The 23,879-nt window shown below is 44.9% G+C and overlaps 2 protein-coding genes and 1 pseudogene across 3 annotated transcripts in view; 2 read left to right on the plus strand and 1 right to left on the minus strand.

Annotated features, from left to right (window-relative positions):
* The window catches only part of LOC310778865 (neuronal vesicle trafficking-associated protein 2-like), a gene marked incomplete at both ends in the record, with an annotated part of 95,812 nt that overhangs the window by 7,326 nt on the left and 64,607 nt on the right, over nucleotides 1-23,879 (plus strand). The gene's annotated exons all lie outside the window — the stretch shown is intronic.
* On the minus strand, nucleotides 3,854-4,369 carry LOC310773634 (high mobility group protein B1-like; the record flags this gene model as incomplete). The annotated part of the gene is made up of 1 exon (XM_083633555.1): nucleotides 3,854-4,369. The coding sequence occupies one exon, from the start codon at nucleotides 4,367-4,369 to the stop codon at nucleotides 3,854-3,856; it is 516 nt and encodes a 171-aa protein (XP_083489681.1).
* On the plus strand, nucleotides 19,188-20,315 carry LOC310774136 (actin, cytoplasmic 2 pseudogene; annotated as a pseudogene). The gene has a single exon. The product of its transcript is annotated as an actin, cytoplasmic 2 pseudogene (transcript).

Raw genomic sequence — 23,879 nt, forward strand, 5'->3', positions numbered from 1 at the left:
ACTGCTGACTTGTTGGCGGAAGCATATATCCGCAGTGCGGTCGTTCTAGTTTAATTTGAGTTAAATTTAGTTCAGTTCATTTAGAATCCAGTAGTTGGCGGTAATGCAACGATTTGGATGCCAACCGCCGTTAAACTGACACATCCGCCAGGATATTTGACTGGTACTCAAAGGCCTACAAGGTAGCCCTTCAACCAGAGGCAGAACTCGCCATCTTCGGCTGCTCAGAATCCTCGCTGTTTCTCCCTATGGCTGTGCAGCAATCTCTGACACAGGGGACGACTGTCGTCAAGAGACTTATTCTTAAGGAGTGGAAGTCCCCCTCTTCACCTTCCTTCCAGCTGTGGCTGACGGACATGATCTTGGTTATACATATGGAGAGACTCCGGTTTCTGAGGATCAATTCACTTAAGAAATTCTCTGAGGTCTGGGATCCGTTTCTGGCCTATTTGGACGAGATTAGAGGTGACTGATGACTCGCCTGGGCCCTATACCATGAATGTTCTATAAGAAGATCCAGGATCTGTCCCTTGATCTGGTTTAAACCAGATCAGCTTGATTGTAGTTAACTTGTACTACGAACCTCGGTTGCCACTCGTTAACTCGAACCAGGTTTTTCTAATCAAGCTGAGAGCTCGTGCACATGAAAATGCCCGTGCACTGGAGCTCGTGCCCGCAAAAGAGGTGTGGTTTTTAACAACTGCCAATCACAATGCAATATGGACTGCTCCAACTCCGGCAGCGCCAGACACGCCTATTTCCTCATTGAATGAAGCGCAAATAAAAATCTGCGTTGGATATTATTAGTCTGTTCCCGAATGACTGTCTAAAGTGACCACTTTTATCCACACCAGTAATTTCTTTGAAGAGCGGTTTCTACCTCCACGTAGGCTATCTACAGCAGCTCAATTCATCCTCTCAATAAACTCAAAACTGGCATGTCTTTTGTGGAAGCAATGTGTAATCTATCTCAGTCCAAAATCCGTATGTATAGACCATTTAGGCTCAATGAATAATAATGATCTCATGATGTGTTTAGTCGCACTGATTGAATAATTCCTATAGGCTAATCAATAAAAAAAAGAATGATAATAAAATTAAAAAATGCTTCTGAACTGAATCGACACGGTACGTGCGGGCATAGATTTCATTTATAAGAAATAGCCTATTTTGTGGTCACATATATAGGCTATTGTCAGCAGAGTCGCATATCTCCATATTTCATATAATGATGCTGAAAATATGAAGTTCAATCACATCATACAGGCCAAAAGCAACACAGTTGCAGCTGCAAAATGCAGGAGTAGCCTAGATATGAATCATCTTAATATGGGATCGCCTGTGTGCAGGTGATCCCATATTAAATTGCTTAGATGTAGTAGGCTATTCTAGCATGTATCACCATTTAAATTCCAACCCAACGTCAGTCTCAGCTCCGTTGCGCACACGGCACCGTGCGCTTTGGAGACGTTTATGTAACCTTTTTATGCCGGTTTAGTGATATTTCTCCACTCACTATTCAGCTGCAATCGATCAGCGGGGTCAAACAACGTATCTAGGCTACTTGAGAGCACAAAAATGAATATATAAAAACATATTCCAAAGTGGTAAGTAGGGCTTAATTAAAATGTAGCCTGCAACAAGTGCAAGGCTTTAGTCCTTGATTAATTCAACATTACAATTCGTGCTCCTTCCTCGATGGGAAACTCGTCCAGAAAGGGGTTGGCCATTTTTCCAAACTGCTGATTCGATTGGTTCGTGGGCGGTGTATTTAAGGTCTAATCTTATCCTTGCAACTTAACCTGCTGCGGACCAGGTTAAGTGTGAAGCATAAGTTGCTATGGAAATAGATGTCGGTAAGAAGTTAACTAGCTTTGTAGCACGGCCAAACCAGGGTTAAACCTGAAGTTACCTCGCTAAACCACTAATCGAGCTTCGTGGTACAGGGCTCTGGTTGACTTTTAATGGACCCCTTGCGTGGGATCCCACGCGCATTTCCTGCAAGTACATTGACACTTCACGTGGCTGGTATCAACATGTATGTTGAAATGTTGATATATGTATGTTTTTGTTTTTGTCTTTGTTTGAGCCTGTTGTTCTGTTCTGTTTTGTTCTGAAAATTGTAAAAAATTAAATAAAAAAAAACATCCACGGGAGCGCGGACCAGTGCTTCTTCCTCTGTCTGTGGCAGCAGAGCTGTCCGAGGGGCTGAACAAGCCAGAGCGCGCAGTCCAAGGTGCTAGGCGCTCTTCCCGCTACAGTAACAGCAGCGGGAGAAGACAGCCTATGGGAGAGCGGTGATAATCTATCTTAATTTCTAGTGGGATTCCCTGCACCTGTTGTTTCAGATCTCGCTGCTGATCTTGACTTACCTTCACACCACTCAAGCAAGCTCCTGCTGATCGCTCTACACGTTCCGAGACTCCTGCCTCTGTGTGAGGTTCTCCTGGACTGTTCTAGTTGAAAACGGATTCTTTACTTTATGTCGGCCGTCCGACCCAGTTTAGTCTTAGTTTCTTGCTGTTTTGACAGTTGCTCTTTGTTTATTTTTGTACCTTGAAAAGTCAAGTAAAGGGCTAAACTTCATTGTGTCTGTTGTCTCTGCATCTGGTTCCAAATCATCAGCGTTACATAAACACCAAAGAAGAAGTGATGTGTCTTGTGACGTTTTTTTGAGGAAATGGTGGATGCCATGGACGTTGATGGAAAGTAAATATATTGTCATTTTAAGCGTATAGAGCTTTCCCCCCTCATTTCACCCCCAATTTCTCTCCAATTGTACTTGGCCAATTTTTCCCCCTACTGCCCCGGGCGCTGCTCCACCATCTGCCGATCTGGGGAGCGCCATAGACTAGCACCATGCTTCCTCTGACACATGCACAGTTGCCAGCTGCTTCTTTTCACCTCACAGGGGAAGGCTTCACCGGTACGACATAGCACGTGGGAGAATCACGCTATTCCCTCTTCCTCCCCGATCAGGCGCCCCGATCGACCAGGGGAGGCGCTAGTGCAGCGACCAGGCCACATGCCCTTAATCCCACCCACAGACACAGCCAATTGTGCCTGTATGGATGCCCGACCAAGCCGGGGGTAACGCGGGGGCGCGAACCTGCGAACCTCGTGTTGGTAGGCAGGAAATCTACCGCTACACTACACGGCGCCCAGGCTAGAATAGAGCTTTTCATTGTAATTTTGTGTCTGGGGAACATGTTGATATTCTCAACAGTCTCATCTTCTTTTCTCTGTCATTTGGATGAAAATCCAGACCATCGGGACAGATGAGGAGCCACCACACAGCGTGATCCCCACAGCCGAGACACGTTACCGTATTTTTTTTATGTGCACCCGCATAGACCTAGAAGCTTTGATTATGATCGATTTTATCTCCTCGAAGCTTCAAAGCTCTAAATATGGTATTCGGGACAGCCCTAGTATGTATACTATGACATCATCAGTCACCACTCGATGATTGTGGAGCATGACATCTTCAGTGGGTATGACATCACTCGATGTTTGTGGGGCATGACTTGGCGTTTGCATGCTCAGTTGATGGATTGTCCATCATCAGTGGATATGACATCATCAGAAGGTGGCGTTTGCCACAATTGTGTTTGCCACAATTGTGTTTGGCCACCACCCAGCGATTGTGGGGCATGGCATCATCAGTCGGCGTTGGCATCTGCATGCTCAGTTGATGGACTGTGTTAGTGTGGGCTGCCGCTGCCGGCCACCCTATTATCTAAGTAAGATTAGTAAGACACGGTTATGTGGCATAAACAAAACTTCAGGTCCAATCCACACAATTTTCGCATCACCATCACCGTCATCTACCTCCTCTTCATCTCCCTCGTCATCATCTGCTGCAGCTGCTGATGCTGTATCCACTTGTACGGTAAGCAATGATATCCTGGTCATATTTCTCCTTCAACTTGGCAGCCCTCTTCACATATGGCTGCTTATCTTCTGCAGCTAAGCTGTTCCACATATCTCCCAACTTCTTTCCCATTTCTCCTATAGAGAGTCCAGGATGCTCATTCTTTACCCTGGGACGGAGGTCTGCGCAGAATATGAGGAATGCAGACATGGGTCTCTTGGGGGCATTGAGGTCCTTGAATCGCAGCTTCTCCTTGGGGGGAATGTAAGTCTTCATTTCGCTCTCATAGCGGACCTTGTCTTGTTTCGCCATATCCACAAACTTGCCTTTCTCCTTCGGTGACATTGTCTTCCATCTCTCAGAGCATTTCTTGGAGAACTCTGCAAAGTTGACACTTGATTCAGGGTGTTTCTTCTTATCCTCCTCCCGGCATGTTTGCACAAAGTAGGCATAGGAGGACATTTTTCCCCTTGGCTTCCGTGGACCTTTCACCATAATGTTATATGAGGACAGATGTACATTGCTGTTTCAGATAATGTAACAGAACACATCACTGATGACATCTTCGAGTGGTGGAGTGACATCACTGGTGACATCACCAATTCTATACAATAGGTGATATCATCAGTGATTTATGAGAGCCACTGATCATTCTCTAATAGGACCGGTCAACTCGATCAGTGCACGAAGTGGGAGTATAGAAATCTCTTAACGGAAGACCCTTTCATGTAGGTGAAGGCATGTTGCTCAGGAGGGAGGAGGAGCGGAGGAACATCCAGTAACCTTGTGATTCCCAGGCGACAGCTCCTGAGCTAATGACTGGTGGCCTGTCCAGGCGACAGCTCTACCTCCTGAGCTAATGCCGCCCCCTTCCGTCAACGCAGAAGTTTGAGGCCAAAATGCCCAACTTTACAGCAGAAATAAACATGTTTACATCCTGGTACAAAAATGGTACAAGATTTTCAAAAATTGAAATCCAATTGTAAAGAAGTCAATGGGAAAATGACCCGACTTCTCACTTGATTTATTACCTTAGTAAACACTTTCCTAATGAGTTTATGGTCTCAATCACCAATTTCAAGTCTCCTTCAATACAGCGTGATGTTCATTTTCTAAATGATGGTCCCATGTAGAGTCAAATAGACTATAAAGCAGACTATGCTTTTGCTCATGATTGACAGGTCGCCTGTCCAGTGATTGTACAGCTCGCCGATCACCGTCCAATAGCAGGTGGCGCTGCGGCTTTTCTCATGCAAATATGGTCACTTCTGGCAAAAAAGCAAAATATAAATAAAAATGGCGATGGTGAAAATGCCAAACATGAAGTGTGTGTGTGTGTGTGCGTGTGCGTGTGCGTGTGTGTGTGTGTGTGTGTGTGCGCGCGCGTGTGCTTGCAGGGGTGTGTGATGAGGCAGGTGTGTGTGTGCAGGTTGTGTGTGTCATCAAGTTATAAGCCATGGGAGTCTGTTTCCCCAAGGGGCAGCTGAATAGAGAGAGGGAGAGAGAGAGAGAGAAAATAACTTGGGTATAGTAACTCCTGCAAAAACACCAGTGAGTTATTGTTGTGGACATATCAAAGGGAAAGAAAGGCAAGGCAAACTTTATTTGAAAGTAGGGAAAAAAGGAGGCTTGCAGTTTTGTTGACTATCAATGAATTTTGAAATGCCTCAGGGGATGCTGGGCTGGAGATTGCTGCAGTTGCTTGTTGCTTTTGAATACACTTTTGGACAGCTGTTGCAGATTTTGTTTGCTGCTGCTGACTTGGTTTGTGCTCACAAGACTGAGAAATTGTCAGCTCAGCCACCGTATGAGTCGTTTAAGGTGAACAAAATGACGCCAAACTATTGTGTTTTCCATACTTGAAGGGAGCTATGGGTGCCAAATCCACGAACAAACAGTATGTCGTCTTTTCCATTTCAGAAAGAAATGTATGCCGTCACCCTGTCCTGGAATGGACATTGGCGCGTCGGGGGGCTGATGGTTGCCATCACAGTTCATTTAGTGGAAATCCTGCAAGCAGAGCTGACCCCCATAACATTATTTTGTATCATATATTATCCTTTTGTGATGGTGAAAGAAAATGTAATGCTATTTTTAGTGCCTTCTTACTTCCCATTGTTGAGTTTTATAGGCTGCAGTGTGCAGTTTTCTATCTTGAATAACAATAACTAAACAGTGTTGTAGAAATTACCTTTGTGGATTTATACCAGTAAAGCTTAAAATACAAGCATCTATATGTGATCAAAAGCTCTCTAATCTCTGAACTTTTGTTGTGTTTTTGCCACCGACTGCCAGCTTCACTCTTTTAAAGCACAGGCAGGTTTATTGGATCATGTGACTTGACTCGCACCTCAGATCAGCAGCTTTACTAAAGCGACCACAGCTGTTTGTATGCAGTGCAGCTGCTGAGGCATCAAAATAAACCAAGACAGATAGACGGACAGACACAGGCTTCTCCATAATCTAGGCCTAATAAAACTCGTAAACTTTTTTTGCACTTACACAGCAGATTACCCCTGCTCTAGTCATCAGCCATCAGAACACTTTGAGCTTGTTGAAGCAACAGATAATCACCAATGATAGGAAGTGAAAAATCAGTCATAATATGCTTTGCTTTGATTTTTCATTAAGAGAAAGCACTGCTGGTATCAAGTTCAAGTTCAAGTTCAAGTAGTTTATTGTCATATGTATAATACAATGTATAATACAATGAAATTCTTTATGCTTTGAGCACCCTCAGCCTTACATACACAAGGACATGGTCACAAAGACCGACAGAAAAAGGGTGTAGACCTACATAACTATGTAGGCTACACGTGATACAGACATGTCTGTACACAGTACGTGTAGACATAACACAAACCACAATACAATACAGTACAGTAATGGTGAACAACAAAGTGACAGTGCGTTGCAGTGTGTGTGAGTCAACTGTTCAGCAGCCTGACTGCTACTGTTGCAACTGAGTATTGTATCCATTTCAAATCTTCAGTATTGGTACTTATTGATACTCTCGATACTTGTTGCAAATGAGTATTGTATCTGTTTATTTTTTTTTGTATTGATACTTATCGATACTTTTGACAACCCTACTGTTAATCACTGTTAAATGAAGTTTGGATTTTGTAAATCCCGGAGCGGACTTTTGAGCTGTCCTTCTGTTATTTTGTTGAAACTGGAGTAAACTCTGGAACTGGAGTGTACTTTGCGTTTAACTCTGAAGTTGGATTGAACTTGTGAGACTGGGATGGTACATATACTGTACACACATGCACTCATGCTCACATCCACACCTATATTGCCTTGTTTTTCCTTGATTTAATACACTACTGAAAACTGAAGTGAGTTGTGGTCTATTGTTTTTGCTGGCTTTTTTGCAGTGCCAGTTTTTGTGACATATTTGCTATTTGCTGTTTCCTTTATTGAGATGGTGCCGCGTCTATGTGCCGACAGACCGCAGTGCCGACAGTCCGCAATGCCGCTAGCCCACAAGCAGAACCAGCTGAGCGAGGCGGTGTGCAGCGTGTCGGGGGACCGGCTGGAGCTAACCTCTCCCAGCCCCCATGCCTAAACCTAACCTCTCCCACCCCCCATGCCTAAACCTAACCTCCTGCAGACCCTAACCCTAAACCTAACCTCTCCCACCCCCCACGCCTAAACCTAACCTCCCGCAGACCCTAACTCTAAACCTAACCTCTCCCATCCCACCCCCCACGCCTAAACCTAACCTCCCCCAGACCCTAACCCTAAACCTAACCTCTCCACCCCCCACGCCTAAACCTAACGTTGGCATTGCGGGCTGTCGGCACTGCGGGTGGTCGGCATAGCGGGTGGACACCATTGAGATGGGGTGGGCACATTGAGGCGGGTAATTTGTGGTGGAAAACCTATAGGTAGTCTACTACCAAACACAGAGCCATGTAGCGCAAAGTCAAGCAGGTACTGGCAAAGTGCGTCTAGTGTACTAAACCTGCACTGCTTACTTCACAACCTGGGTGTGATTTTTTTTACCCTGATCCGGCCCGATGACTGTGTGACCTCTCCGGCTAAGATATCTGCAGGGGTGTATAACTGCATATAAACACATCCATGCCCCCCCCCCCCCCACACACACACACACACACACACACACACACACACACACAAACACACACGCACACGATAACACTGCTGTGGCCTACAGAGGCTGAGGGATTGCAGAGGTATTAAATTCGATTCCATCTGGGCAGGGACGTGTCACCGCCACCCAATAAGCCACCGCTGGGTCACCAATATCGTGATTAGATTGCTAGTAGTTTGAGGGGGGAAGGGTGGGGGGATGGATAGGAAGGCTGGGGGGATAGATAGATAGATAGATAGATAGATAGATAGATAGATAGATAGATAGATAGATAGATAGATAGATAGATAGATAGATTTTTTTTATTGGCTATGAGTTAAGTTAAGTAACTTAACTTAAGAAATGAGACCAGCCGCATCTCTGTCCATCAAGGCATTCCTATGCTGTGCTGATGAGCAGACTCGGGTAGGTTTTGCTCAGAAAATGCAACGGACGTGTGCGCATTTCCGAGCCTGCGTCTCTCAGCCAAAAGGACTAACGTTAGACTTGGGGCTGTGTTTTCGGTTCATGGACGGACCTTTTCTTAGCTTGTTGTATTAGCTAAAAATAGCTTGTAGCTTGTTATAGCTGCTGTTTACCATGAAACTTACTGCAGAATACCAGATTCCCAGAATAAACGGCTGGTCGGAGCAAAAAAGATACACAAAATGACTGTGACAATATTGACGTGTGATATTGTGGTTTTGACTGGCTATTAGATAGGGCTGGCACGGATCATGGATACTCCGTGATCCGTACAGATCAGCCCCCACGGTTCGGAACGCGGTTCGGAACGTCTGTGGTCCGCGGACCCCCCCCCCCCCCCCGCAGCGCAGCCCGACACAGACAGGCATCATCATGGCGAGTAAGTATGAGCCGACAAGCAGCTGAATTGGAAAAGCCTCCCGCATCATTTAAATCAGCTGTATGGGAGCATCTTGGCTTCCCTGTCAAATATGATGACGGAAGAAGAGTGGTGGACAGAACCGCTACGGTATGTCGGCCTTGTGGCATGAGAAAGCCATAAATAAATACGGTAAAACTTCCAATAAGGGCCAATAAACTTCCCCAATTGCCACCGGGTCTCCAATAAACGCCTGGGGTCAAACTCAATTTTCAATTTTTGAACTGATTAATGTCAGGTGTGCCTTACTGCTGCAGTCACAACAACAGTGATCAGGCACACCTGACATTAATCAGTTCATCCAATAGTGTAGGACATGAAACCAAGATGCCCTACTCATTTCAGGAAGTAGTGGAGTTGTGCAAGTAGGGGTATATTTACCATATTATGAGCATTTTGATACTGACCAGGAAATCTGTACAAAAAATAATAATCGCCTGGGTCAATTTTGTACAATAAAGAAATAACCGCCTGACTCCAATTGCCGCCTGGTCTCCTTTAAACGCCTGGGGTCAAACTCGATTTAGCATAATAAACACCTGGGCCCTTATTGGAAGTTTTACGGTAAATCGATTTTGAATCGTAATTCGAGTTATTTAGTTAGGACGATGTAAAAAAAATTTAAATCGTCAAATCAAAGAACAGTCTTGTTACCCTGTAGTTACACTATAAGTACAGTCTTGTTACCCTGTAGTTACAGGCTAAATTCACTTCTTGTAGCCCGTAGTTACACTATAAGTACATTCTTGTTACCCTGTAGTTACACTATAAGTACAGTCTTGTTACCCTGTAGTTACACTATAAGTACAGTCTTGTTAGCCTGTAGTTACACTATAATTAGTATTGTTACCCTGTAGTTACACTATAAGTACGGTACAGTCTCGTTACCCTGTAGTTACACTATAAGTACAGTCTTGTTACCCTGTAGTTACACTATAAGTACAGTCGTGTTACCCTGTAGTTACATGGTTATTTGCGGGCTTTATTCTAATGCATTACCAAGGTCAGGTCAGGGTTGCTTCCCCTGAGCCTGACCCGGGGGATATGTGAAGTTAACCCTTTCAGACATGAGGCATGTTGCTTTCATACATGTGGAGCACCTCTGTGTGTAGAGTAGAGAGGGGGCGGGGGTGGGGGGAGGAGCACCTCTGTGTGTAGAGTAGAGAGGGGGCGGGGCTGGGGGGAGGAGCACCTCTGTGTGTAGAGTAGAGAGGGGGCGGGGGTGGGGGAGGAGCACCTCTGTGTGTAGAGTAGAGAGGGGGCGGGGGTGGGGGGAGGAGCACCTCTGTGTGTAGAGTAGAGAGGGGGCGGGGGTGGGGGGAGGAGCACCTCTGTGTGTAGAGTAGAGAGGGGGCGGGGGTGGGGGGAGGAGCACCTCCGTGTGTAGAGTAGAGAGGGGGCGGGGGTGGGGGGAGGAGCACCTCTGTGTGTAGAGTAGAGAGGGGGCGGGGGTGGGGGGAGGAGCACCTCTGTGTGTAGAGTAGAGAGGGGGCGGGGGTGGGGGGAATTTGGGCATGACCACACAATGGGGAATTGTGAAAACTGACCACACAGTTGTACTTCACTGTCTGAGCATAGCCTTAAGTGAATCGCATTGACATTCAACAAACTATCACGACATGCGGAGTCTGAAAACAAGTTGCTAAAAATACATAATGGGCGATAACTGCCTAACGTTCACGGCATATAATCGTTTGCGCATAACGTTAGTAATTAATTAAACAACCCTACAACTCACGGCCAGATGCATCGATTTCCTCGAGTCTCAAGCGCTACAAAGAAAACAGGTCTTTGCTATGTTCAGTCCTAAAATGCATCAACCCTACTAGAATTATACAGAATACAGGAAGCTAGACGTTTTTACCTTCAAAATAAAATCAATGTTGTATTACTTAGTAACAAAAAATCAGAACAGTCGACTCACTACGGGTTAAAATTGACTTTTCGAAGGGAACAGATATTCTTCCAGTTTATCTCTGTTCTGTATCTTTCGGAAGTAGCAAAATGCGAGCACACTCGGAGAGTGAAGAAAGAGGTCCGGTGCACGGCACGGGTACAAATTAAACAAGAAAAGCCAGCACTCAAAAAAGTCCTTTTGAATATTTAATTTACCTCAGTCAGGATAGAACGGCACACAAGGGAACAGATATTCTTCCAGTTTATCTCTGTTCTGTATCTTTCGGAGCACACACACAAAAAAACATTACACGTGCATTTACTTTATTTAATTGCCATTATTGCGAAGGGTATACCCGGAAGTTTCCGTTTTATACTGCCTGACTTGACGCTACTTGGAATTTGCGGTTCTGCACGTGAATCTTCACAAACGCTGTGTAAATGTTAAATCAAAGGCATGAACGCAACCAGATCCAGATACCCTCCCTAGCGATGTCCAATACTGGGAAGCAGGACGACCCTCGTGTCCAACAATGCTCTATTTTAAATGTGCGTGCTGTGCAAAGCCATGCAGAAATGAAATAAGATCAAAGCCATGAGCGTTTCAATCCAGCAACATGTAGCCTGTTGGCTGACACACACGGAGCAGGTTCGAGCTTCATTTGGAAAAACTGAAACTGCATGATGTTTTTTATGCTCGCTCATTCACATCGACTATTTATACAATAATAATCTGTCACACTGGCTTTCTGTCTCTCTCCCTCGCCTCATCCCACTCACTGAGGTGGCTACTGTACTTCACGGAGCTCTGGAGGGGGGGGACCAATCCGCCCCTGATACTAGGGTAGGAGGTTGTCTTATAGCCCGAGAGTAGGAGGGTTGCGGGAGCGCGCATAGCTCACCAAAATGTGTTCATACATACTAGGGCTGTCACTTTTTCCCCAAAATAAAATTCGAACGAACTTTAATTGCCCAATATTCGTTCGAATATATTCGAAGTTTTTTGATTAATTAAAAAAAAAAAAAAAAAAAAAAAAAAAAAAAAAAAAAAAAATTTCAGTCCAGCAGCCTCTTGCACCAGCTGAACGTAAGTTCTGTCTTAAGTTAGGGTGTAAAGTCCACACTAACTGCTACGTTCAAACTAGTTAGTTTGACACTAAAGTTGTGTCTTTGTTTGGTTGCACCACGGAGACGTAAGGTACATCTTAACTAGTAGACCCTAAAGTCCATACTAACCAAAATAGTGTCGCAGACAATGACGTGTACAGTATCTGTGACCAATCAGTGAAAAGCACGGTGGAAACGGTGTTTATTTACGGTTGTTTAAGTGGAGTGAAAACAGGACATGTTGCCCACCGCAAATTAGTGCTTTCATATTTCATCAACACTAATCAAATGAGAACGTTATTGAGTAACGTTCGTTTAGGTTCATATTACTGTTAACGTTTATCTGTGAGCTCTTCATCAGTATTGTAGGCTATACCACCATCCTGCCTCACTAAATTGTTGCGGTTATTTTAATTTGTATGCAGTGCTGCAGCTTGTGGGAAACAAAAGCGTGAGTCATAAATATCAAAGGGTGTAATTTATCACGGAGAGCGCGTTGCGGACGCAAAACAATGATGCGCCACAGTGCCAAGTTGCAATCCGTGCCAACTGCTATTTTACGGAGGACTTTACACCTAGTAAGACGTAGGTGTAAATTTTAAGTTCTAACTTATGCCTATGTTGTAACTATTTCACTTGGTGCAACCCAAATATTTTTAGTAGTGCGTAAACTCGGACTTAGTGAGACTTTACGTTCAAACTAGCTTACGTTTCAACTTACGCACAGCTGGTGCAACCCACTGCAGCCCACCGGGCATCAGCCCGACGTGTTAGCTTGGACGCTCACAGTCACAACACTGCCTCACAAACTTGGCTGCATCCAACTCGAGACAACTTTTCAGACCCTGGAGACAATCTTTCTCAGAAGAGACTAACGCGACAAATCTGGAGACTTTTTCTGACATGGGATTAACATTACCAGCAAGCAGCAGTTGGTTAATTTTGGTTAATAAAAAAAAAAAAAAAAAAAAAAAAAAAAAAAATTAATAAAAAAAAAAAAAAAAAAAAATCGAACATTCAAATTACATTTCGAAAACGAACCCCTTCCCCCACATTCGAAGTTGCATTCGAATTTCGAATGAAAAGTGACAGCCCTAATACATATACCGCCACCCGGATCCCCTCTAGATAACTCCAGAGTTCCAAGGCATGTCTGAAAGCGGCTCAAGTGTATCACTCAATAGACCCCTTATACAGCTGTCAACATTGGAGCTGCGTGCGCATCGTGTAGGCAAAAAGCCGTGAGCCCAGCATTGACAGACACAGAGAACTGTGTAAAAGCCCCGCTGTCAGGACTGCTCTGTGCCCATCTGCGACACACAGTTAGATTTTAGTTTTAAAATGCAGTTCTTGGCTTACTACCACAGCTTATCGCCTAGTGATAAGCAATGTCATGCATCGAAATTAACGTTGTTTAATGGGACATGTCTTACAGACCCATACGCACTGGTGCTCTCAATTGGCCAAGCCTAGTGGCCAGCAATACATATCGTGCATTCCTTTATAACTGGGGATAGCGTAGATAATTATTCTGTAACTTGCAAAGATATATTGTTATGTTGATAATGCACACAACTCAATAATGACATTATGTAACGTTACTGGGTCGTTAACTAACCAAGCAATGTGGCTGAGCAGCCTACAGCTTCAGGCAGCTTACCTGATTATGAAATGAATACTACAAAGTCGGGCATTTTTAATGATGTCCTCGTTCCAATCAGTTCAACTCAATAATGACATTATTTAACGTTACTTGGTTGTTAACTAACCGAGCGATGTGGCTGTTAGTAGGCAACCTACAGCTACAGCTTACCTGATATGAAATGAGCGAGCACTGCAAAGTCGGGCATTTTTTACGATTTCCTCTTTCGGCTTGCAACCAAAGACACCTACGGTTAGCATTAAAAGCAGTATGAGTTGACGGGATTCGGTAAAACTTTAGTCCTTGCTTTGTTGATAGTGTAACAGACTGTTCAGTGTTGTGTTGTGTTCTATTGCGTGTGTGCGAGGCTGTGTATGTTCCCTCGAGTTGCCTAGAACAGGATATGTGGGGAGAAGCTTGTTATAACGTTACAGCCTGGCTCTATCGTTTATTATTTTATTAACCAAGTGTGAATAGGCGGACCCGAATACTCTGCTACAATAGCGTTCCGATTCTGGCATCGCACTGCACAACACGAAGACATGTCTTGCTCGAATAGTTTCACAGGCACTGGAAAACTACTTGACAGGGCTGCGCGGAGTCTGTCTTTCTGCCTCCGTCTTGCGCATCGACGCTGCGTGATGTCAGTGTGACGTAGTCGTATAAGGGGTCTATAGTCAATACAAAAAATAAAGGCTTTTATAGAACCGAAAGCCTATAAGCTGCTGAGTCTGCAGATAAAACACAAAAGGCATAGTCATTTAGACTCTTATTGGCATGTTACTGGCAAGTAAATGGGCTGTCGGAATTTTGCATTCGGGTCAGTTCTATTGAAGTAATGGGGCAGGCATGGAAAGCCTCACTATAAGCCATCAGTATGATGTACTGTATGTGTTTTTCACTTTTTACTGAAAAATGCTCCCTCTATTAACTCATTGAGTGCCAATGACGTCTAAAGACGTCAATTCAAATAGTAACGTAGAGTGCCAATGACGTCTAAAGACGTCAATTGCGTTTTTTGACGGTGGGACGTGGATCAAAGCCTGATGCATCTCCTGTGAAAGTATGGGTGATTTTGAAGGTGTATAAGCTATTTTACGGACCCATTAGGTGGTGACAGTGCTCTCCAGATTTGAGAAAGGTGAGGAAAAACAGCAGAAAAAGCCGTGATGAAAGAGAAACCGATGCATGCTGGAGCCAGAGCGGCACAGATTGCTCTGGCTGGAGCTAACGTTAGCTGCGAACACCAGCCAATCCGCTCCCACAACTGAGCCCCTCTGTCTCTCCTGCGATAGTTTCTCCACACGATTAGCCGCCAGAAAAGAAAACCAAAGCCAAACCATTCTCATGAGAATGGTTTGGCTTTTCGGTGTCGCGCTGGGAGCCGGTGCACAAGGCGGAGCGCTCCGAAAATAGACTCTGGGTGCAGCGCACTTTGAAACGCGCAGCAGAAAGACCAGAATCGGACGCAGCTTCATCCCAGCTCACAACCGAAACCCCAGAAACGCAGACGAACTCAGCGAGCCCGATCCAGACTCCCCCGACGAGCGGCCGCCATCCGAACGTGGATCCTCGCCTGACACACGCAGCAGAGCGAGCAGAGCGAGCAGAGCCACCAGAGACACTCCCACGGAGGAGGAGTTTGCAGTTGAGGGGGGTGGGGGTGCTGTTTTATTGAAGGAAATTACTGTTCAGGTCAGAAAATATTAGCTTCAGAGTCAGTGATTTGCTTGAAATGCTTCATTTCACAAAAGGCTCATTATCTCAGCTTCTAGTTTGAAACGTCTGTTTTTGGTGAAATCAACCTATCTTCTCCGGCTGATAACTAAAGAATGGAAAATGATATCAATAAGCTTTTTTTTGCTGATGATACAAGAGAGTCTCATCGTTCTTTGGGCGTGTTCGGTGTTTACATAGTAATATCACACAATATTCTGTGGGTCTTGAGTTATCACTGAAAACGCTCTGAAAGGGCTGGCACTGGGAGCATCCGTTTTCCAAAAGTGGCTGGCACTCAATGAGTTAAAGAAAAGACACTGTGATGTTGACTGGTGTTTTTTATGTAAATGTGAACATTTGTTTTCCTTATTATTGGTCTCAGTCAGATCATGACTGCTCAGCAGCTAGCTACGTTAGCTTCACGTTAGCTTACATGTAACGTTAGCGAGTTGCTTTTGGAGTTAAGACACAAACCCTGGACGTTTCATTTCGGGAAAAGCATGAGGTTCTCTATGGTTTAATTCAATTCAATTCAATTCAAAAAACTTTATTAGTCCCGCAAGGGGCAATTTAAGGCATGAATACTGCAAACAAGCTGTACTTTGTACACATCCAAAAACAATACAAAAAACAAGACAATAAATACAATAAATGGCACTGATAAAGCAAGATCCCTGATTACAATGTGTCCAACACCACAAAGGAATATAGGTGTCAGATCAATACAAATTAAATTCATTACGCCAGCTGTGGGAGTATGAAGTGATTTAAATGCGGGGATGTTTGGTCAGAACAAGCTTGAGGACCGCTGTCTGCTGAACTAGGTACGCTAGGCCACGGCCAGCTAGCTAACATTAGCCACAACAGCTAACGTTAACGCCATTGATTATGTTAACGCTAAACAAATCCGCTGCCTCCTCCCCACGTTTGATTTAACGTAAAACCAGCTCAGACTTTCCCCTAATCTCAGAAACCTTGCGGGACATGTATTGCAACATTTATGTTGGGCTGGCGTCCATGGCTAGGCTACAGACTAGGGATGCTCCGATCCACGTTTTTCGCCTCCGATACCGATTCCAATATGTGGGGGTCCTGTATCGGCCGATACCGAGTACCGATCCGATACCAGTGCTTGACATTAACGGCTGTCCAGTTGCCCTTGGCAACCATAAAAAAAAAATTGGCCTGTGGTTGCCTCAGTGGCAACCACATTTTAACATATAAATAATAGGGACAGCAAACAGCAAAATGTGCACCCCAAAATAAACATGTTTCTAATATTCCTAAAACCCTAAATTGATATTAATAAGATGACATCACACAGACTCTCTCTCTCTCTCATCTCCCCAATCCAGCCCTGCGACTCCACAGTCGCTAGGCATCAGCTTTTGGTTGCCATTCTTAGTCACCTTATATTTTAGTAATTAAGATACTATGCACTTAGTCAACTGGCATGGGTTGGTGGTACAATATGGAAATGATTCCTGTTAGAGAATCCTTTGTTGTTTGAGGTTTGATTATTTCCATGAACTGAGTGAACATACAGATATTACAGGGTCTGAAATAAACATAAGCAAATAAATGGTCTTGAGTTTAATGTAGCCTAAATCCAAATATAACAAATATGATGGTTATTTCTGTTATACAATAGCTAAGTACACTGTGTATTGAGATAAGTAACTAACTTTAGGCCTACCTCTCTTATTTAGCACATATTAACAGATTGTCTTAATAAGGGAGAGTAATAAACATTTCAACTGTGTCCATACACCAATAAAGCCATACAGAATTAGGCTACTATTATTAGCACACAATAATCAACATTAGCCTACATAAGCCTACATTAGCCTGACCAGCACTGATAATAACGTAAGGTAACTTCATCTGAAAAGTAGGGTACTTAAACCGTCAGTCAATTGAGCAAGACGTCGGCAAGTAGGCTATGCTAAACAAACAAACAGAATGAGGTAGAATTATTCACAACATAAGTATCACAGCTTACATGTAGGCTATGTCCTCACGCAAACTTCAGGGTTATCCACCTTATTTTTGGCGGCCATTTTGCCTTACGTTAACTATGGGTTCTATTTCCGGTGTAACCAATTTAGATAACCCCCCAGCCCCCGACAAAAAAAACGTCTATGAGGATTTTACCCTTTTACAGCAGAGCCATTCTGCTCTACAGCCGTGTCGTTCGGGTGCTGGGATAACGTAATGCATTGTGGGTAGTCAGCTACTAACTGTAGCTAATGTTAGCGGCTAGCTAGCTATGTTACATGGCAGTAAAACGCCACCAAATTGATTTAACTTTTAACCATTTCGAGTAACACACATTTCGAGTTTCCATACGGACCTCCAGCGTTGGTTAGTTGTTTATAACGTGACTATATTTATAACTTTTATAACGGACTCCAGCTTCCGGTTTATAATTCGGGTCTGCAGCCAGAGTATAACAAAGGAAATGGCAAGCGGCAACAATGAGTCACGTTAAACCGGACCTTGTACCCATGATTCTTTTTTACAGTGGGGCATTCAAAAATAAGGTGGATAGACAGTCCATATTGTCTCTGGACAGCGTTTCACCACATACGAGCATGCAACAGCTGCTGCTCGTTAACGATCGTTAACTAGCTGAGTCGGAGTTGCTCTTATCAAGCAGGGCTGCATCAGGGAGATGAGAGAGGGAGAGAGAGGGTCCGTGTGTGTGATGTCACCTTATCAACTGGGCAGCTGTTAATGTCGAGCCCTGTGTCAAACTGGTTGGTGTAGCTAGCGTGAAATACCTCCAAATAGGTGATCCTCTGGCTTGCTCCATGCTGTTAGCTGCTGCTGCCTAGCCTACATCAGCTTGTTTGGAAACAGTCTAGCCCAGGCGTGCTGAGCACGTTGCTAGCGTATGACGTCACACGCTGCACACACATAGAATTAGAGTGAATAGAATGGACCCTATGGATTGGTCTATGGATCGGGCCATTTGCCACCGATACCCGATCTAGAATTTTGTGCTATATCGGGGCCGATACCAGTATTGGATCGGCGCATCCCTACTACAGACTGACTACTACTGGGAGATATGACTGCCTGTGTTTGGTGCGCCCGCTAAATAGTCCATGCGGAAACAAAGCGAGAGAGACAGGTTCCTCTCGTTCCAGCGCAGTTTGCGCCACACGGGAGTTTAAACTGACGGACTGTTGTGACAGAACAACAAAACACCCGCTGCACCCCTAGTGATGATGTTGTCAATGATGTCACTCGAACAATTGTGATGATGTCATCAGAGAGTGATGTCATCAGTGATGTCACTTGAGCAATTGTTATGTCATTGGTGATTATGTCACAATGTCTATAGAGACACTGCATGAAATAGGCCACGCTCATTACGGGGGAAAAGCTCCGTTTATTTCCACACACCAGCGTCATTTTCCTTGAATTAAACATAGCTAAAAGCTGTTGTGTGGTGGGCTGCGCAGACAACAAATGTAAAAAATAGCCAGTTAAAGTTTTTTTGTACTCCTGAGCAAAACAAGGAAGCCATTGAAAAATGTGGATCTAGCTGTCAAGGAAGTAAGTTGGAGTGTTCATCTTCCGTATATACAATCTTTTTGTGCAACACACAACCATGCACGCGACATAGGAGAACGCCAGGATTGGAGGGGGGGTTCTGTTTTCCCCCATCTTAGGCGTGGCTTCTGAATGATGACGCGTTACGCAGTGTCTCTATGACATAATTAGTATCTGTCCAAAAATCACTATTGATTTGACTGCATAGACATTGTGATGTCAGTGATTAAACAGTGACATGAGGATTTATGACATCACTGATGATGTCATAGACATTGTGACATCATCAGTGATGTCATAAATCCTTCCCTGCAGAGGCTATAAGTAGGGATGGGATTAACTCTGAGTGTCCTTAAGCAAAAAGCCCCCTATCCAAACTTCGGCCATGGAAGATGAAATCTCTGCAGTGGTTGTTGACAACGGATCCGGCATGTGCAAAGCCGGTTTTGCCGGAGAGGAAGCCCCTCGTGCTGTCTTCCCCTCCATCGTTGGTCGCCCCAGGCATCAGGGAGTGATGGTGGGTATGAGCCAGAAGGATAGCTACGTAGGTGACGAGGCCCAGAGCAAGAGAGGTATCCTGACCCTGAAGTACCCCATAGAGCATGGTATTGTGACTAACTGGGATGACATGGAGAAGATCTGGCATCACACATTTTATAACGAGCTGAGGGTTGCCCCTGAGGATTACCCTGTCCTGCTCGCAGAGGCCCCCTTGAACCCCAAAGCCAACAGGGAAAAGATGACCCAGATCATGTTTGAGATCTTCAACACCCCCTCCGTGTACGTTGCTATCCAGGCTGTGCTGTCCCTGTACGCCTCTGGTCGTACCACCGGTATCGTCATGGACTCCGGTGATGGTGTGACCCACACAGTGCCCATCTATGAGGGCTACGCTCTGCCCCACGCCATCCTGCGTCTGGACTTGGCCGGCCGCGACCTCACAGACTATCTCATGAAGATCCTGACAGAGCGTGGATACTCCTTCACCACCACAGCTGAGAGGGAAATCGTGCGTGACATCAAGGAGAAGCTGTGCTACACCGCCCTGGACTTTGAGCAGGAGATGGTTACCGCTGCCTCATCCTGCTCCCTGGAGAAGAGGTACGAGCTGCCCGACGGACAGGTCATCACCATTGGTAATGAGAGGTTCCGTTGCCCAGAGGCCCTCTTCCAGCCTTCCTTCCTCGGTATGGAGTCCTGCGGAATCCACGAGACCACCTTCAACAGCATCATGAAGTGTGACGTGGACATCCGTAAGGACCTGTACACCAACACCGTGCTGTCTGGAGGTACCACCATGTACCCTGGCGTCGCCGACAGGATGCAGAAGGAGATCACATCCCTGGCCCCGTCCACAATGAAGATCAAGATCATTGCCCCACCTGAGCGTAAATACTCTGTCTGGATCGGAGGCTCCATCCTGGCCTCCCTGTCCACCTTCCAGCAGATGTGGATTAGCAAGCAGGAGTACGATGAGTCCGGCCCTTCCATCGTCCACCGCAAATGCTTCTGAACAGAAGCATTTGGCTACTACAAGTAGACGGACATACTGTGTATCCAATCAGAGAGCTAGATGATGCAGCTATGCTGATGTGCTTTGAGTGAGCCAGGAACGTTGGTTGTCAACACTCGGTGCACTGCACATGCTGAGATGCTATTTAGTTATTAAAAAACACTTGTTCTGAGTACAAATAAGCTGTATCGGCCAACAGTTTTATTTGCCACAGACTGTTCCTCTTTTTTCTTCCCCCGACCAAACTCACGTCTTCAGCTCTGCATGTTTTGTGCACACACCGCACACATTCTCATACAAACTCAGGCAGACGCCAGACGCGGAGCCTAGATGACCAAGTCATTGGCATGGCTTGTTATTTTTTCCGCTGGTTTGACGCAGGATTTAAAAAAACAATTACCGGTACAGTTAAAGGCAGTGTTGCCAACTCTTTTCCAAGGAAAGTTGCTATTGGCTGCTCAGAAATTCGCTAGAAGTCGCTAGATGACATCATGCTAATTTGCAATATCAATATAGGAAAAAACTAGAAATACCGCATCGCGGTTGTATGCCTCTGCCAACAAGTCAGCAGTCCACATCCATGTATGTCCAGACTCATACAAGTACTAATACCTTGAAGACCACAGTGCAATGGTGTAGCCATTCAGCCTTATGGCACTTTAGGTAACAACACAACTAAACGTTTTCAATGTGGAAAATAGTCCTATCCCTATCCACATCCCCCCAACCACTCTCCCTGTACCCACCCCTCGAACACCGACTCTATATGACGTTCCTATCACTAGCTACGGGCCCTTACCCCTAGCCCCACCCCCCTCTCTCACTACAGTCCTTCCCAGAGCCCCTCTACCCATCCCTTGGACCGTGACTCTCTATGGCCTCCCTATCCCTAGCTATGGCCCTTTTTCCCTAGCTCCTCCCCTTTACTGAGCACGCTGCCCTCCCACCACCCACATCACCCTAGCCATTCTCTAGCCACCCCATGAACCAGAGCATGTGAGCGGAGTGGAGCGGTGATAATTACCGCTCCTCGCTCACGGAGCGGCCCTTTCCACCCGCTCCATCGCTCACGGCCGCTCCACTCCAGACCGCTCCCCGCTCAATACAGATTTCACCTGCTCCCACTCACCACTCTGTGCTCCGCTCAAAAGAATAAAAAAGTTAAAAAGGCCAGGGTGTTTTAATTTGCGTTTAAACGCCTGGGAAATGGGCATTGCTCGCTACAAATAACATGAGCTCAGCAGAGTCAGCTGCATGCTCGTTGTGTCTATGAGCGGCTTGTGCGCCAAGGGGAAAATGATGAATGCTGGCAGAAAGAAAATAGATACTCACAATTCTCTCATGAATTATCGACTAAATTGGTTGGGTTCGATGTATATCGATTAATAGAAACAAATGAAAAAAAGATGATAAAGAAAATGTGTGCTTGTGCAACGAAATTCAACTTCAAACAGAGCGGCATCACTCAGTACTCTCAGTATGCTGCGTAATTACGCACGCAGCAGCCCCGCTGCGGAGATGCAGGAGCGCGAGGCAGAAAAGGAATACGTATACCACTTACTACATGTTCAATAATAGCCTGAGGAGTCTCAGGCTATCGTAATTTGTCATTCATTGTCATCATTCAAAGTGTGCAACACAACAAATTATAATACATGTAGGCCTACAACAACTACAACTGCAGTGTGCGGCCAGACTGAGTTGTTGTTGTGAGTGGGAGGAGGAGCCGAGATTGCGGAAGCACACAGTTGTTTCTCTGCTGTGGGATTGGTTAGAAAAATGACTTCATCGAAATTACAGCTAATAATTTTATCATTGTTATCGTGGAAGATTTGATCGTGAAAATTATCAAGATCGTTTTGTCGCCCAGCCCTATATACAATGAAAATAAGGGATTTTTCCAGCAACTTGTCCGATTTTGCTCATGCTTTCCTATGTAGCCTGCTGCTGGTTGGCCTTCAGCATGATCACATGGTTGCAAACAAGCCAATGGTCACTGGTCTATATAATTTCTTTCCAAATGTAACTTTCTGGCTTTTCTGAGCCGCAGTGTTGGAACGCCCATTAGGCCATTAGTGCTCAATATGTCAGGTGTTTCCTACTACTAATAATGCCCTAAGTTATTTTTTAATCAACAAATCTATCCATCATACCTTATCAAAGCACCATTTAAATATACTGTACCCTTATTTAGTAGTTTCACTAAATAAATGAGTGTAATCATTTATATTCAGCTGAGTGAAATCAGTGTGAAACTTGTTGTGGGAGGTAAATTGAGCAGACGCTTTAAAAAACATGCACAAATTTATGAACGTGTTAATTAATTAGTTCACACGAATTAGGAATTCGTGAAAATAAGGGAACAAATTTTGTGCACTTTTAATTAAACAAAATTAGGGCATTAGGTCTATATTGTGCGCCACTTGATGTTTATCACTCAGTGTCATCAAAAATATACATAATCACATCTAATTATCCTGGTTTTTAAGTGAAGTAGCGCTGGGCAATATATCGATATTATTGATATTGTGATATCAGACTAGATATCGTCTTAGATTTTGGATATCGTAATATTGTGATATTATACATGTATAAGTGTCTTTTCCTCATTTTAAAGGCTGCATTATAGTAAAGTGATGTCATTTTCTTATACTGTACCAGACTGTTCTAGCTGTCCTATAGACAAGTTTCCCCGCGCTGGCCTAGGGCGGCGCCATAGCAGCCTTATATGTCCCCGGCTTCCTGTTAAGTCCACATTGCGTCCACAGCAGCGAGCACATCAGAAGGCAGCAGCCGAAATATCCAAACTTTTTTACAACGATCGCTAACATCAGCTACACTAACGTTAGCAGACGTTATTAACAATGGGTTATTCTGGAACACATTGTGCAGTGCGTGACTGTCACAATACACAGAAACGCCTGAACGAGTGGTTGGATCAACAGTGTTTTGAGCATCAGCCCGCTACCAAACGGCTTTGTCCCTGCCCTCGACTGTATTCCTTCTACCGAATCAATTTATTTCTCTATAGTCTATTCTTTATTGCCTCTATAGTCGATCATATTTATTCCAGTGTTGTCATTAACTCATTCAGGGCCAATGACGTCTTTGACGTGTTATCAGGAATAGCCCAGAGGGCCAATGACGTGTTTGACGTGTTTTTGTTTTTACTACTGCAGGGCGTAGTTCAAACACTTCCTCAGCCTGTGACATAGTATCAGGTCCCTAGCATCTAAGACAACACGTGAACAAACACATACCGCAGCTGTTGTTTTGAAATTGAGCAAGAGGAAAAGCAGAAAACGGATAAACGCTTCCTTGTGCACTATGTGCAGACAGGAGAAACGCCATTGAAACGCCCCTCGCGCTGCAGGAGCTGGTCGCTTTCCTGTGTGCCAGCCGGAGAAAACGGGAGAAAGTAATCCAGAGATGCGTTTGATCATCGGAGGAATGAGGAAATGATCGATCAGAGGGCGGTGAGGACGTGTTGAATAGCCGAGGGGAAAACGGGAACGATCAAATAGCAGGGAGGATACAGGGAGACATGGACGAGGACGGGTGGAC

This window comes from Poromitra crassiceps (assembly GCF_964638095.1).
Source record: "Poromitra crassiceps genome assembly, chromosome: 1".
Taxonomy (NCBI): Eukaryota; Metazoa; Chordata; class Actinopteri; order Beryciformes; family Melamphaidae; genus Poromitra; species Poromitra crassiceps.